Here is a 16,834-nt window from a genome sequence, read left to right on the forward strand (position 1 = left end):
AAGAAAGAAATTAAGCCAACTACAATACCAGTTTACATTTTCTTCCTGCTCCCCTCTTTCCCTCCCTCCCCCCAGGGAAAGGGAGAGTGAGGCTTCCTCAGTACTTCAAAATTTAAGGCAGAACAAATACATCCTCTCCAAGCATGTCTGCTGTGTCTGCAACATCACTTCCAGTGGCACAACCATTTAGAAAGCGAACAAGGGACTGAGAGAAACTACCATACAAATGGTATTGTAAATCTTTACAAAAATAACAAGTAAAAATGGGCCCAAGCCAGAGTGGATTTCAAGCACCCAGAGCTCAGAGGTGATTTGATAAAGAGTTTCCATCGCTAACAACAAGCTAGCAAAGACAAAATAAATGAGCAGAATTTGTTTCACTTCATAACAGATTAAAATTACATGCATTTGCAGCATAACTGTTGTGGTTTTTTTTTTTTTTTTTTATTAAACCCGTTGTCTTTCACATTCATGACATGGAAGATTATTTTGAATGCTTCATCCAAACTCATGTGGGACAATGCACTTCCAAAATTATTGGCTCTAGGTAAGCGCATTCTTAAAATCAACCACTCACCCCACATCCAAATAAAAGTGAGCTTTCCTACCCATTTTCCCCAAGAAAGGAAGCTCAGAGCCCTTTTATGCATTGTGAATGGCCCACCTAATTTAGACTGAATTATACCCTAACCTTCATTTCCCCTTTACTTCTTTGCTTCATTCAGCGGTTTCTGACTTCAGCTAATTCACTAACAATCCCAGCTGGTCCTTCCCAGCTCCCAGTTCTTTAGCACATTGTCCAAGGAAACTATGTGCTCCCATCTACACTGGTATTCCGCTCTCCAATTAACCTACTGCTGAGAGGCTTTACCCCCTTTCCTCCATCCATTCCTCTGCACATACAAGTTTGGTTTTTTTAACCTTTTACTTCTTGAATTAAAGTCTAAGATCTCTTCCAGGTGAGGAGGTGTTATATTAATTTGCTAAACATGGTGCTGGTTACACAGGAAGACATAACACACAATAAAATGATAGTTAGGAAAAAATTATCTAGTTGATCTAGAATGCATTTCAAAACCAAATATTAAGGCGCAGATGTTTAAGATACAAGCAAACAAACAACAAAAGAATTTCAACACTTGCTGTATGACAGGCATATGCTTGTTCTTATTACTGAAACCATGCAGAGTAACTAAGGTCAGCCGGAGGTATGGCTGGTATTTGATATACACAGCCCTGCAGTAGCACCGCTAAAGACACGTAGACGGATTTTCTATTCTTATATTTAAAAACAATCAATCATGTTTCTATCAAGCACTTAACTTCGATGACATTAGAATGAATGCCTGTACCCATGTGTTCATCACTTTGCAATTTTTACCACGTCTGCAAGAGACTACAGTCTTAAACATGCCCATATTTCAGGACTACGATACCAACTATTTCAGTACACTATTTAGTCTAATTAGGGACATAAATGATCCTGTCATGGGGTACCTGATCATCACCCATCTACTTGTGGAAGTAGAATAAGACAGACTAGAAATGGGTCTCCTATCTTGGGTCAAAAGCCAAGATTTCAAGATGTCTAAGTCCCTTATCCAATGACTATGAAGTTGAATAGAGAAAATTCCCACAGCAGAAGTTAACAAACCTGACTTGACACAGACTAGAGACTGGTGCATCCTGCACATAGTCTGTGTCAGAGCTAATAAAAAAGTGTTCTCCTTCTTACTTAAACTGTTACAATTATTCCAAAATCTCTTTTTTAGACTAAGATCACGTTGTAAAAGACTTAAACTGTAGTTTATGCTTTCTGAGAGTCATTTAACATTTTATTATCTTATGCAATGCCAAGTGTCTTCTTTCTAGGTGAATGACACATGTCATTGCTGACAAGCTCCTAGATCAAACAAAGATAGTGAAAGGTAATTGATGACTATTAAACACCTACCTCCCCACTGCTCCCCCTTTCTTGCACGTTTGCTTAGAACCAAGTGAGCATAATAGCGGCACAGTTCTCAGAAAGTGGTTTTCAGAATCAGGCAGGGAGAAAGTCAATACGGAGTACTGTGTCCATTTGTTTTGATTTATCTCACTAACTTCAATTGACAGTTAATTCATCAGAGTAGGAAAATGCCAGTCTAGTGAAAACACAGCTCATGAAGGAGAGAGAACAAAGTGGAAAACACAGAGCATGGATAATACAGGTAATAAATTAAAAGATACAGTATCAGTATTATATCATTCGCATTTTGAGTTCCCTACATTCCTGCTCTTGCCAATTACAATTTATAGTAAGCAGCAAATTTACACATGCATTTACCGATATGTATCCCGCATAGGCACAAACCCTTTATAAAATGAAGCTATTTTGAAAAATAGGAAAAGACTCATAACTTATCAGTCATATCAACCAGACTATATTTGTGCAGGTTTAAACCTCAACAAACAGGATCCTTTTCAGAAACGATCTTTTAGGATGCGAGTTACTCATCAACACTGGAAAGCAAATGCAAACGAATTAGCCACTTAGGGAGCATCGTAAATTGGTATTGATTATATACCAAAAGAGTCAAAAGAGGAGAGTTACAAAGCAAGATAATATTAAAGGAGCTTTCCCCTTTCTTCCCCCCTCTGCCACTTTAACTTACACCTTTACACACTCCCGAATGCATGAACTACATTAGACTAGATCCCTTACCAAGGTGGACTTTAAAGCATCTTATACACCATTCTGAATTTGCCCAATGATTAGATGAACTTGCCTTATTTCTCTAACATCTATGAGAGCAATACATTTGTTTTAATCTAACAAGGATAAATAATACCTTCATTTGTTCAATTAAATGAATCATTTCATGGAAATTCTTTCAATATGAAAAAGAGAATAACTTCTGCGGGGAAGGGTGAAATTAAGATTAATTGAAAGTAGCAGAAACTGAAGATGCTTCTCCACTCGTATGCCATAACCCACAGTATAATAAATCACTTTGACTCACATTTCTAAGCCTGAAATTTCCCAGCTTATTACTACAAAATCTTGCAATGAACTGCAGGCAAGATGAGAATTTACACTGTGAATGTTGGCTTGCATCTAAAACCCACAAAAATGATAGAAAGTTGGAAAATGAGATTTGCAATATAAATACTGGTGCACCACTAACATGAGCGCAGAACTGCTAAACAGCAGTAAAGGGAAGGAAAGACTAATGTCTTCCTGAGGGCTAAAGAAATGCCCTGCTGAGTAGACCTATGGCCCATCTAGCCCAGTATACTGCTTTGGACAATGGCAGAGTCCCCCTTTTTATCTGGGGACACTCTGGTGTCTTCTCTGTTTTGATCCCATACTTCTCCCTTTCTGTCATTTGTTGTTACCCCAAATCTTTTCATTTCTCCCTATTTTCTTTGTCCGTAATGCCCCTTCCTCCCAAAGGATGGCTTCAAGGGTTTTTTTGGAGTTGGTCTTTGCCTGACCTTAAGATGACATCAATGATGACAGGGGAAGTCGGAGATGCTAGCTGGAGATTCTTCAGCAGCACATTCTGGAATTCACTTTCCACTTTATAAAGAAGTACTTTCTCTAATTTAGTTCAAACCCTTGTTCTACTAGTTTCAACAAATGCCTCCAGTACAAATATTGTGGTATTTGTTAGACAGCAATTCCACATTCACTTTATCTACTGCTTTCATGATTTTGTGAACTTCGACTATATCTCCCCTACACCTTCTCCTCTCCAAACTCAGGCTCCCATTGAAACTCAGGCTCCCAGATTTTCTGGTTGTTACTCCTAGAAGAGTTGCTCAGTCCTCCAGCTGTCTTCCTCTGTTCTTTCTCCAGCTCTGCTGTATTTCTCCTCAGACCAGAACTGCACACAATACTGAAGATGTAGGCACACCAAGGTCTATATAGTAGCAGAATGATGTCCTGTCTTCTTCTCAATACCATTCCTGGTAACACCCAGCATCTTGCTGGCTTTTTTTTTTGGCTGTCACTGCACAGTCAGCCAATGATTTCAGAGATCTATCAACAGAGACTGCAAGATCTCTTCCCTGTGAGTTACGGCTCCCGTTTGAAGCTGAGCATTGCACGGGCATGGTTTTTATTATTCTTCTCTGTATATGCTACATTACCGCACGTTCAGGTTCATAAAAGTTCACCTGTCATTGTTTTTGCCCTTTACTCAGTTTTGCAGGTTTTGTGGTTTCAGTTAATGCCATACTCAGTGCTTAAGCTTATACTTGTAAGGTACTGGCAATCTACCTAGCAGTGAAACCCAATCTCTGCCCCAAAGAACATACACAACTTGACAAGGCTCTGAACTTCCTGGCATTCTTTTATCAAGCACATATGCTCATTAAAAATCTAAGCACAGCTACAGTGGACTATAAGAAATTAAGTTTTTCTCTGTCCATTTCCCAGGAACGTGAACAAGAGCCAAAGATAACCTGTCCTGTTTAAAGTATCTGCATTTTGCCTCAACATGTCTCCAAAAAGGCAGCCTTTTTATCCTCCTTTTACACTACTGAAATTCATTTTCATGGTGATACATGGTAGCACAACATCCTATGGTGGAAGTCTGTAAATCAGTATTTAGAAAAAGTTTAGTTAGTATTTAAGAGAGGAGATGCACAGAGCTTTTGTCTGAATGCAAGTAAATACAGAACAGAGTATAAGCTTCGTAGCAGTGTAATGCTTTTGCGTTGAGTCTCTCTTAACGAGAGATTAAACACAACCATGGTTTGAAGCAACAAAGATCACCTTAACTCTAAAAAACCTACAAGTTTCATATTACTAGCTGAAAGACTGCAAAGGTAGAAATGTGTTATGGATTAGCAACACAGAACATACAAAGAAAGCACAAACTAAGCTTCCTCCCAAATTTCTAAATTTAACCAAAAGTCTACCAAAGGCTTATAAAAGTTTGAATTGTTTATGATCACAAGCCACTGCATTTCAAGGACTTTTACTGCTCAGAAGGGAAAAGGCAAATTACTACAGTAGGATTTATTGGTATGGTCACAGGAAGATATGAAGTCTCACAGGCAGAATGTTGGACTTTTCCAATGCATAGGCTAGAATCCTCATAACTTTAAAATAATTCCAAAACACTGGTCCCTTATCTGAATCCAGTTTCTAAACATTCTGGAGTTGCTGTTCGCCATCGCTTGTCAATGCAATATGAATTTCACAAGCTGCTTCTTCAGCTTATTTTTTGCCCTACTGCTCACCGGGCTGTTTCCACACTGCCCCTCACACTTGGCACTCCCCATCCTTTGCCTCTCCTTATTCACTAAAACATGAGGCAGCAGTAACGTACCAAAAGTTTAAAATCCTCCTGCATTAAAATTTTAGGTGTAGACATTTCGGCTACTTGACTGGACCCAGAAGTTCCATTGCAGCATGCATTTCAGCGTTACTGCAACACTAAGAGCGAAAGCTCCAGGCAGGAGCCCATCTACCATTTGCGCTTTGCTCTGTACCCTGACTGCCGAAGATACACATGCAATAATACAGGAATAATCATAACCTCCACTACCAATACCAAAGGTTAAGTCTCTGGAGCTGTATTTAATTCCTCCCTTGCAAAAGCTTTCAAGTCAACTCAATTAAAGTAATCCACCACAATGATTCAACTTTCATGGACAAGGATCCCCCCCACCCCCAACCGAGCGGCTCATGCTTTAACAGTAATGCTTGAAAATTGTTAAACAAAAACAACCCTTTGGTTCATTCTATAAAAGATGAAGAAAGCCAAAAGCTATCAGCACTAAAAAGAGATCTGATGTCTTGTGGTATTAAGGATGCCTTACCCGACTCCACTAAAGCTAACAGCTCCCTACGTTGTACAGACAGAACGTTCACCCAAACTAGAGTGAACAACGGCCCCCCACCCACCCCCAACAAGAGACAGACCTCTACTCCCTTCTGCACAGCAAGTCCTTTGGACTGTGGCTGTTGCTGGCAAAAAGTGGATCTTTTATCTTATTTTAAATTGGACACTTTGACACTTGTCAAGTTCACTACAAAAAAAAAAAATTCTTGCAGCATTAAAATCATGCTCCCAATAATACTTTTGTTGGTTTGCAGCACAAAAAGGCTTCCAGTATACCTACATGCAATCTAGTTTTTAATGCTTGCTTTAAATCAATAAATTTGGGTTAAACTTACAAGAACCTCTTGCTGTTAACAGTTCTGAAAAAGCTGGAGTCCTGTTTCATCGTGACACTGAATTTTCTGCACACCCTGTACCCTCTTTCCCTCTCTCGGGGACAGACTAGCCTACCAATACGGACTCTTCAGTACAACAGCCAGCAGAGACATGGGGAACTCGGTTACTGCTCAGGGCTATCACTTTCTGATTTCAAGACAGGAGGCTTATCCAGTTCCCCACAGCACTCTTCTCTTCCAAACATTTGCCTTTGGGGATCTTTATTTTCCCCCCTTCCCTTTCCCTTACTCCAAGTTTAAGGCAGTTCACCACTTACGGTCATTTACAGCTTACATCTCAGTAAATCCAGAAGGTGTCTGATGAAAAAGAGGGACTAGCCAAGCATCTTAATCCCCCTGTTCATTCATGCTCTTCGTAATGTTCTTTCAGGCCTCCGCTGAGAGACTAGGCTGAAATGAAGGCTGATAAATTAGTCTGGAGGGAAACAAGGCAGATTCTGCTTGTAAAAGGTCATTCCAACTTTGTTCTGGGTGAGGGTTTATCTTGACTGCAGCTGCGACAGACAATGGCCGGGGCCTAAACGGCAGAAATCCTAGCTCTGCTCACGAAATTACTGTGCTGATAAGGTAGAATGGACTTCAGTGAGATCTAAATGGGAAAAGGGAGGTGGGGGACAAGGGTGAAAGGTAGGTATTTTTGAACATGATTGAACAGGGATGACACAATAAGATGTACAATTAAACCAATGACTTGCCCAGGCATTATCTCAAAGTGAAGAAACATGCTGCTCGCTAATCAGATCAAAAGGAAGAGAACACCCACTTCTCCGTGCTGAACGAGCTCCCTCAGTACAAACGCAGGCACGAGTGGACCGGAATACTGCAGTTTCTATGGCAGAACAGCTATGAAACACCTTAAATACAAGGGTATTTCTCAAAGGTCAGCACTTCTGAACTAGGCTATGGCTCATTGTACAGTACACTGTTTCCAGGACCTACTGGAGATTTACTTGCGAATTAGCGACATGTTGCCAAAAGCAGCTCAAATGAGCTCCACTAAAGAGCATGCATGAGCAGGACAGCTGGGTGAGAATACTCATCAGTGAAAAGCACCTTTAGTTTTTTTAAGCTCATTTTGTGTATTTCTGAGGCAAAGCGAATAAGCGATGGCAAGTTCTGACGAACCACTCTAGTCCGTGCTTCCTGATGTGTACGCAAACTGACTTTCCTTCTGAGAGATGCCTCTCCTTTATTTATACATCCCACTTGAATGTGCATGTCTCTGATCAATGCAAACACATCAGATTGTCACAGCACACTACTACCAGTCTGGAACCCGATTAAGCTAACCAACTTCCACTTAGCCTGTGCCTCAAATGATCTTGTTATCTATTTACTTTCAGAGAGGGCACAGAGAAGCAGGAAATGGAGAGAGATGCACAAACGAGTCTACGTGGACGTTTCACAAGGACACTCTGCTGAGCAGCCGGCTTTAGTCGCAGGTTGAGAAACACAGCACACAATCAGCAATACGATTTCCAGAGGCACCTTATGCATGGAAACGCTCCTTCCGACTGGCCAAGTGGCTGCCTTGTCCGACCACCAGGGCTCCTCCTGCAGACTCGCTGCCCTCCTTAACGTTCCTACCGGCGACTCAACTAACCGATCTGAAAACTTCAAGTCTTCCTGGAAAAACTATCCAAGTTTTGCATTTGTAAACTTTCAGTACAAGGACTGTCGCATTTTGTACAGGCCCCAGTACTTTGTTGTGATGAAACAAAAGGAAGAAAGGATGAATAATTAAATGATAGATTAACAAGCGAGGAACAAAGACCCAACTATATCCCATTACTTCATAAAGAGCTACAGAAGCAAGGTTTCATTTTAATCTCTATGCATAATAACATAAATTGCTTGCATCTCTGGAGCCAAATAAGAAGCAACCAAAGTGCCAAAACCTGAGAAGTGCTAAAATCCCACAAAGTCAGAGTTGCTATATTTAGCGGTTCTCCAAACCTGCAGTGTTGCTCCATATTTGCTATAGGAAGAGGAGGACAGTGCCAAAGCACTGCAGAGAATGTTATTTCCTCTTTCTCTAAAAGTAACTAATGTAACTTTTTACTCTGAAAGATTTGTTGTTGTCACTTTACTTCTTGTCTAGTACAGATCGAGGTAAATAAGTTAAATGTGAAACCTTCAAACTTCATGACAAACCAGTGAAAGGTTTGCTAATGTCACAAACCTTTAGAGTCTAATCGCAGGCCTGTAAGTGTTTAAGGCTTGACTCAAAGTTGAGTAATGACTTTCTCTAGTGTCCTAACAAAAAGATCCCTGAACCGCGGGGCGCTAGGGATAAGCTACATGGAAGAAGGACCCCTGAAAAATAACAGGGTGAACACACCCGAAGTGTTGAAGCGATGCGGTTGCGCCCATTCGCAAGGGACAAGGCGAGTGAAGGGTGGGTACCCTACCACTCGTAGCTGGAAAGAGGCCAAAGCCGACTTCAGCGGGCAGCTCACAAGTTCACTGGAGCTCTTGGGTGTATCGCTGCCGCTAGCTCACGTTGGTCCTTGATGCCATACTATCACACGTACGTCACCTCAGCGAGCAGCACAAGGACCGTACTCTCAAACATCACTAATTACCGTGTAGAAATAGCCTAAGAACTGCAAAGCAAGTTACGTTGCACTGCTTCTGCCTTCTGAAACTACAACTGAAAGAGTCCATGGAATGAGGCCTCCTTGAAATTGCCATATATATTTATGGTTTAATTCCAACTTATTGATCATTTCCTTTACAAAAACCTACTGTGTTCTAATGCTCCATCAGCCAGGCTTTTCAGGGACAGGAAAAAAATAAAGGTTAGAATTGTATGAAGGTTAACATTCCAGAGGAAGAAATAGTGTCCTGTATCCTGCGAGGCTTTTGACAACAAAAAGAGCTATTTTTCAAATCCTGTGGTCACCAGTGAGCTATTCTTGGGATTTCCCCCCCCACGCACACACCCCCTTTTTAAGTGTGGATGATAAAATACTGTTTCTGAAGCTGGTATTCATGGATGTCTCTTAAAGACGAAAAGAAAATATTTATTTCCTTTTTCTGCTTGTGAATCAGAATGTTCTATTTAAAGAAAGTGCCCTCTGCCGGATTCCTCATGAGTTATTACCCCTTATGGAAATAAAGGAGAAATATCAGGAGGTATTCTTAGTCATTCCCTTTCCCTGTCTCTTCTTTTTTTTCCCCTTAATTCCTTATATACCCATGTTTTAGAGATGTGCCTAAGATAGAGAAAAATATCTTGGCATTCCTGGGCCTAAAAAAGACTCACTCTTTTAACCCTGATGTTGAAGCATTTGATGAAGCACCAAAAAATGGTACAAATTTCAATCATGTCACTTGGATGTCATTATACGCATTTTTCATTTTTTTTCCGCAGTTCAAACTGATTAATTAACCCCCATCCTGTAGATTTAGTTGTAGAGAACAGGATTTTGCCTTTGATACAATAATCAGTCCTTCCCTCCCCCTTTGAAAAAAAACAACAACAGATGCTTCTTTCCTTGCTTCTCTTTCCTGGGTCAAAACCCAGCAACATGTCTACGGAAAGCTTTTAATAATCACTCATAGGAAAGAGTCTAACAGTCGACAGGACCTGGAAGCTGACTCTTTCCCTTCCCAGCGACAGGCACTTAACGCCGGAACAAAGGCCACCTACTGCAGAGGAAATGGAAGTGTTGATGTTCTCAACAAACTTGCTCTCTGGAAAGAGGAAAGCTTCCAGGATTACAGTAAGTTTTTTTCCCCCTTCAGATGCCTTCCCCCCCCCCCCCACTTTAGTGCCAAGTTTCAGGCCAAAGCAGAAGTTTATATGCAGTTTTATAATGCATTTATATATAAATTCTAACTACTGAGTTAATAATGGTGCCTGGACTGATGTTAGCAACTACTAGTGGCAAAGGGTATCTCTAGGAAGTCCCAAATTGCCCTTATGTCCTGTTTACCATATGAATCCTTAGACGCTTGTTTTTTCAGAATGAATCAAGTAAAAGAAAACTTACAGAATTTGTGAAGAAACCTTGCAGGGGACAAATTTGCTGCATAAGTAACATGCTCCATCTAGGGAATGTCCATGCACACCATTCTTCAGCAGTTTCCAAGCCTGCTCATTTCTTGCAAGAGCATTAAAGGTAGTTTTGAAAACAGCAATTCATAAACTCTTTCCCTGAGCAACAATGGCTATTATACTAACATTATTCTCAAGCCAAAGGGAAAGGCAGAGGCCAAAAAAAAAAAAAAGAATGAATCAGAAGACACATGAAAATCTACAAGGAAATGTCATCACCTCCTTTCAGTCTAAAAGTTAAAAAAACATTAGAAAGAGGTGAGTGCAAATAGGTTTTGAGATTGCTCATCTAAAGAATTCAGATATTTCTTTAAGCATCATTTGCTTTTTTTTTTTTTTTTTTTTTTTTAGGCCCCAGAGGCAATAAAGTGAAAAGTGAAAACACACTGTGATTTATTTGGGGTATTCTGAACGGCATGTCCTGTGTCACCAGGCAAGGAAGGAATAGGATGGGGGAGAAGAGCAGAAATGCAGTCACGTTACATTAAATAATCACAAGGCTTTTAGGCTGGGTGGTGTTCTTTAAGAGAAAAAGAAGTAGCTAAACATGATCAGCACAGTAGTTTCAGGGAATGAGACACAGGGAGAAAACACGCAGCACACCATCCTACACAAGCACTTACTGAATCATCTTTGTGAGAGGGTGGGAAGTAAAAGAGCAACACATCTCATGTATTTTTCTTAAATAAATGAATCATTCACTGCCATGCCATGTTAAAAAAGCCCTTGAATAACAGCTGTGGTTTAAATTAAAGAATATTTTAAAAAATATACTGCAGAAAGCAAATATTTGAGGAAAAACATAAAAAACTCAAGACAGTAAAAAAATTAAATAAAGTGGGATACGTGTTCACCCATCTTAACCCTATCCCTCCTATCTGACTGAAGAGAAAAACATCTGTAATAAAAAAGATTATGTATCTCTTCTTTCAAGGCCAGACATGGCATTCTGTATTCCCTATGATGTTTTGGGCTAATAGGGGAAATAATGAGTAAGCTGAAAGTTTTAACAAATGGTATTCTTCTTTTACCTCCTGGAGCTAGAGGTTTTACATCATAGCCAGGTCTGGATCAAACAGTTCAGATGAAGAAAAGAGCTGGCCCCTACCTCAAAACAGGAGCCCATGTTTCTCAAAGACTTTGAAGAAATGCAGGTAGCTGTCTTGTTTCACTTTAGTTTTCACAAATCTGGTCTTACTGAAGCTTGAAGAGAGAAAGCTATTTCTACAGCTTTTATGTCTTGGATAGAACTGAAAGATCCATATTCAAATCAAAGCCCCTAATAATAGATTTTCTAGACCCCAAAGATTAATTTTTATTTAAAAAAAAGCCAAAACAAGTATTAACTGGACAGACTAAAGCATTTTGAAATTTGTATGGTATTTTAATATGCTGAATTAGCATGCCTAAGTTTTAATTAAAAAAACCCCATAGAATAGCACTAAAAACGTGTCTTCCCACACACCTGTATATACAAATTCTACTTTGATGTCCTCCAGTGCCGTTTCATCCTTTACATTACCCGCAGTGATAGGGGCCCATTACAGGTGGGCACAACAAGTCCAAAGATATTAAGAAACTTGCCTACAGAACATGTTCAGGAGCTAGGTATGAGTGAATATGATTAAGCACAATGATGTGTGCCATACAACAACAAGAACAGGCAGTGTTTTCTATTGAAACTAATATGTTGCCAATGAATGCCCATTTTAAAATATGGTGAAAAACATTCTTTGATGCTACCAGTTCTTATAGCACTCGTAATTACTCTTAAAGTCTGATACCAAACTTCCCATGACGAAGATCAAGACTTTACAGTAGTAAAAGATAGGCAGAAACACTATTCTAAACTAAGATACTGCTGTTAAACCAAAAAAGACCAGGTTTTCAGGATTATGGGTTTTTTTGTGGGGTGGACAGAAGTGGCATCATTTATTTTCCATTCAAGAGTATGAACTACAGGACATGAAATGAGGACCATCAATAGAAGAAGGTTGTGTGTGCAGAACTACCACCTTTCTTGAGATAAAAATACTAATATAATGAATAGAACAGGCAATTCAACCACAGTACTCATATCTCAATTAGCCAGCAATAAGAAGTTATGAGTAAGAAGTCTTAAAACAGCATTCAACTCATTATAAGTCAAAACCACAGGTTACAGAGAAGTATTGTCAAAAAATGTCAAGCCATAGCGAATGCTTATTAGGGTGGAAGTACATAACCAATACTTGGATCATTGTGAACGCTTCTCATGGCATACTACAAAAACTAGAATTGTTAGATTCATCACTGTTGTAAGAAACAACAGATGGAGGCAACGGTCTAGTCAACATGCGTTACAGAGTGACAAAAAAAACCATCCTTTTTCATTTTTCCTTTTGCTGCCAATTGTCTGCCTACTGAATTTTAGAAGGCTTTTCCAACCTTATTCTCAAAGGAAACAGCTCAGAAAGCAACATACTGGCAGAGGCAGTATTTATTACATGAATTCCTGTTTAGAACATGAAAGCATTCAAGTATGCTGCTCAGAAGTGAAACAATGAAGAATTTTAGTGATTAAAAGTAGGTTTCTGAACTGTCTTTTAACACACGGGGAAGTGAAAAACTCTAAGACGTATCTGCATGTACAAGCAAGGTCAAGAGAGAGTGTCAGGGCAGGTCTAAGACAGTGTTTGAGGACATTTGATGGAGGACAAATATTCCTTCCTTTCAGATATGAAATGTACCTGTCAAATCAGAGAACAAAGGAATGCCACAAATATGAGAAGCACCATAAAGAAAGAAAGCTTGTTCATGTACAGCAAAAAAATAAACAGCACTGCAAAGTCAGTGTAGATGGAAGTTAATAGATATAGCTTGTACCAGGCCTAGCATTCAGTGAGTAATGGAGATAAGGAACATTACTTCAAAATATGAATGTAAACAGAAACTGGTATCAGAAATATATGAGACAAAGTTATGTCAAAGTAATAGAAAAAAAATCTGCATTACTCAAATTACCCCTTACTGCATTACTCAAAGCTTACGAATAATCAATGCTGCCTATTCCTAGCAGAGAACTGAGCTTGGTTTCAGAAGGATCTTAACGTGACCAGTATTTTAGGCAGTCTCAAGTGGCCCATAGCATTCCTGACACGGCAAAGTGCTTCCTATACATTAACAGGGAAAGAAAAGTCAAAAACACTTTGAAGATAACATGGTAATACTAATCAAATGTTCTATCCAAAATATTCACAAGAAAAGAAGCTAAGACAAAGACGAACTTCTGAGGGAAAAGAATCAAAACTCTCAGATGAAATTCCCATCTTTCCCTGCACTAGCAGAGAGAGAGAGAGAGAGAGAAAAAAAAAAAAGGGAACTCGACTCATTCATTCAACCAAATCCTGATTTTGGCACTTCAGAAATTTCCTACTGCGGAGGAAATTACAAAATATGGTTGAGCTTTGTTTTTATAGCGAGTCTTTTGCTTTTTCCTGCACTTTGGACACATTAAAAAAAGTAAACAAAAACATCTGGACGTATTTCTTTGGGCTTCACAGAATCTAGCTGTTCACTGATTTTTCAGATTTCACAATCAGAAGTGTAAATATAATCAGACACAAGACATTTTAAACCATGTGTGGCCTTATGGGCCTGGTTTTCTAAGAAAACAAGGCTCTTGTGATTGCACTGCTGGCCTGCCCACTTGTTAGTCTCAGTTCTGTCTTAGTTTGTCCCCAGCTCCCTACTCCAACAGCTTTTAACTCACTGCTTCATGTCAGTTAGTGGCTGATGGAAAAAAGTAACCAAATTAGTGCTTTATACAGAGGAAAAGGGAGGTAAAACTTAGCTTCTACCTATTTTGAGAGACAGAACTGGCTTATCAACTGGCATATGAGTCCTACTCAGCCAAACCTCGCTCTGAACCAGCAGCACCACATGCAGCCTCTTCCTCAAGACAACCGACAGCAGACAGAAAGAGGGAGCGGAAGTGTTGTAGCGGAGGGGGACGTCACTCAGGCTGCGATAGAGAAGCAATTTTATGTCATGGACACGGGATGTGCTGTGACAGTACTATGGACACAGAGCACAAACCCTAGGATGTATTTCACTGTTCACAGAACCTACTTTCATTTATGATAATTCCTGCAGGGAAAGGTATTTTCAAATCAAGCAAACAGGAGCAGAAGAGACTAAAAAGATTTCTGGGACAATCCCGGGGAAGCAGGGAGAAAGAGACAAGAGTTCTGGGATTGGGCAGGTTCTCCTATTGAAGACTCTTTTCTGTTTAGCTCTTAGGGAAAATGACTTTTGTATTTATTTTCCTTGTTGCAGAACAAGAACTCAAAAACATCAAGGGTGTTAATGGATACATGTTATTTTACTATGAGCAGTTAATAAGGCCTGCACAGCTAACATGGACTGGAAGCCAAAGGTAGCACACCCAACCACAAAACATGATGCGATTAATCTTATTTCTTCCATTGCGACAAGTTCTTAACACAATTTGAAAATGACAAGCACTTTAAGAAGTGACCCAACATCATTTAAAACCAACCTTCCTCAAATGGTGTTAGAGCAATATTTGCAGCCCAAGAAGCCATCCTAAAGGATTTCTGTTGCTTTTTAAACAGCGTACATAAACTGTGATACAAAGCAACTCAGGGAAATACGGCATTAGCAAAGTCACTGCTTCTGTCCCTAAGCCAGTCAGAACTCAGTCTAGCTTTACGAACAATCTGCAGAGAAGACAAATGAATGTGACTAATCGCATTCAGCATGCTTACCTCCCATCCAAAGTTTGTTTCCTTTAATGTGCTCCTCTGTACTGTCATATAAGGTCCAAATCTTTCCCCAACTTCAATCTTCTTTTTGGCCCAAATCCCTAGCCCTGCCCCTGGAATCGAAGATTCTCTGAGTTCAAAATCTGGTGGGATTGGAATGTCATCAGGAATGTAGACAGGAGCTTCATAAGGTGAGCCCTCCTTGGGAGTGAAGTCCTCACTGGTGGGAAAGGGTGATGGAGGTCCGACAGGGATGGGGGACATAATACTGTCCTCTGTTTCCTCCTCTGCACTTTCGCCAGCAAGGAGATCAGGGTCGGTCTCGTACATATTATTTACAATCTCGCTGTCACCTAAAAGGGGAAACAGCAGAACAAAACACACTGAAATACTCACGTGAACATTAATCTTTTCTTGGGACAAAATTTCATAAAGTCTAGTTCACATGCTATACGGATAGAAGTAGTGGCAGAAAAAAAGATAATCCTCACCCACAGAACTCAGGTAGAACAGAGATGAGAATATTCATACTGGTTGCACAATATTCAGACTTATTTAGAGATGGGACGGAAGCTAGCTGCAGGCCTATCATGTTATATACTGGATCAGGGTTACCATAACAGTTGTCCTTCAGTAATGGAAAGAGGGATGAATACAGAAAAGAAGCGTCCAAGGTCTCCTGTAACCATATAATGTTTTAACTGGTTCAACATATTTTGTAGAGGAAAGAAGGAAAAGGGGAAGGGGAAGAAGTTAAGACAAATTCCTACTTGAGATTCTACAATCACAAAGTATAAGCAATTCAAAGATCTTTCATCTTCTTTATGAGGTGCTGAAGAGCATATTCTGGGGATGGCAGGTGCTCAGTTTTAAGCCTGCTATAGTCTGGTAAGAGACTGTTCACAGAACAGAGTTGCTAACTTCCTGGGCAGCTCTCAGGAGAACTATCATCAGCTTCATGCTTAACTCTGTGGCACTGAAAGTACAGGGTATTCGCTTGTACTTTAAGTACCAGGGAAACACGGTATTACCTGGTCAATGTACAAAAGATCTTGTGCAGGAGTATCCCAAGACTGTAATACAGTTTACTTAGCTAGACATCAGGCTTAAGGACACCGGTAGCAGCCAGGCCCATGCCTGCGCAAGACACTGCCAAATTCGCTATCCAGTAGACAAAACAGCTCATGGGTTTCTGGGGTATTGTAGTCAACACCACAGGTGGTTCAAGAACTACCTGCCTAGTATTTGGGTCTACTTGGTTCAGTCTGTCACTCAGCAAAAGCTGTGCCTGATTTGACCTTCCAGCTATGTCTCTCTATTTGCAGCTTGCAACTCTGCAATGAATGTTCCTTTTCAGGTGTAACTAAAGCATCACGAGTTTATAATACTATTTTAAGAGTAACATGTCATACACACTTAAACAGCGAGCACTTTAAGTTACACTCTCAACCACAGTACATGTATCATTTAACAGAACTCCATAGGATAGGAATGTGGTCTGTAGTAGTGCTACAATGGTCAAACAGAAAGCTATGGAAAAGCTTTATTTGTTTTTCTGGAACAGGTATTATTCCATTGCAACATTTGATAAACTAGTCAAAAACAGATTAATACAAGAACCATTACAGTATCTTTCTTTTAAAAGAAACCCAAGAGCTTAAAAATCATGTGCTTCAAATGCTGATATAATTTCATACTATTCAGGACATTAAACTTTCAGAGGTGAGTCACTTTTTTTTTTTAAATATGGATTTGTGTAGTCTTTCCATAGAA

At 39.8% G+C, this 16,834-nt stretch overlaps 1 protein-coding gene across 1 annotated transcript in view; it reads right to left on the reverse strand.

Annotated features, from left to right (window-relative positions):
• Positions 1-16,196, reverse strand: part of PRDM16 (PR/SET domain 16) — a 219,547-nt gene extending 203,351 nt beyond the window's left edge. Inside the window, exons 1-2 of the mRNA XM_067311277.1 lie at positions 16,178-16,196; positions 15,065-15,414 (exon numbers count right to left, since the gene is read on the reverse strand). Of these exons, the coding sequence (XP_067167378.1) occupies positions 15,065-15,414; positions 16,178-16,196 (369 nt within the window). The remainder of the gene's footprint in view (positions 1-15,064; positions 15,415-16,177) is intronic.
• Positions 16,197-16,834: the final 638 nt, after the last annotated feature.

This window comes from Apteryx mantelli, chromosome 26 (genome assembly GCF_036417845.1).
Source record: "Apteryx mantelli isolate bAptMan1 chromosome 26, bAptMan1.hap1, whole genome shotgun sequence".
In the NCBI taxonomy this organism is placed as follows: domain Eukaryota; kingdom Metazoa; phylum Chordata; class Aves; order Apterygiformes; family Apterygidae; genus Apteryx; species Apteryx mantelli.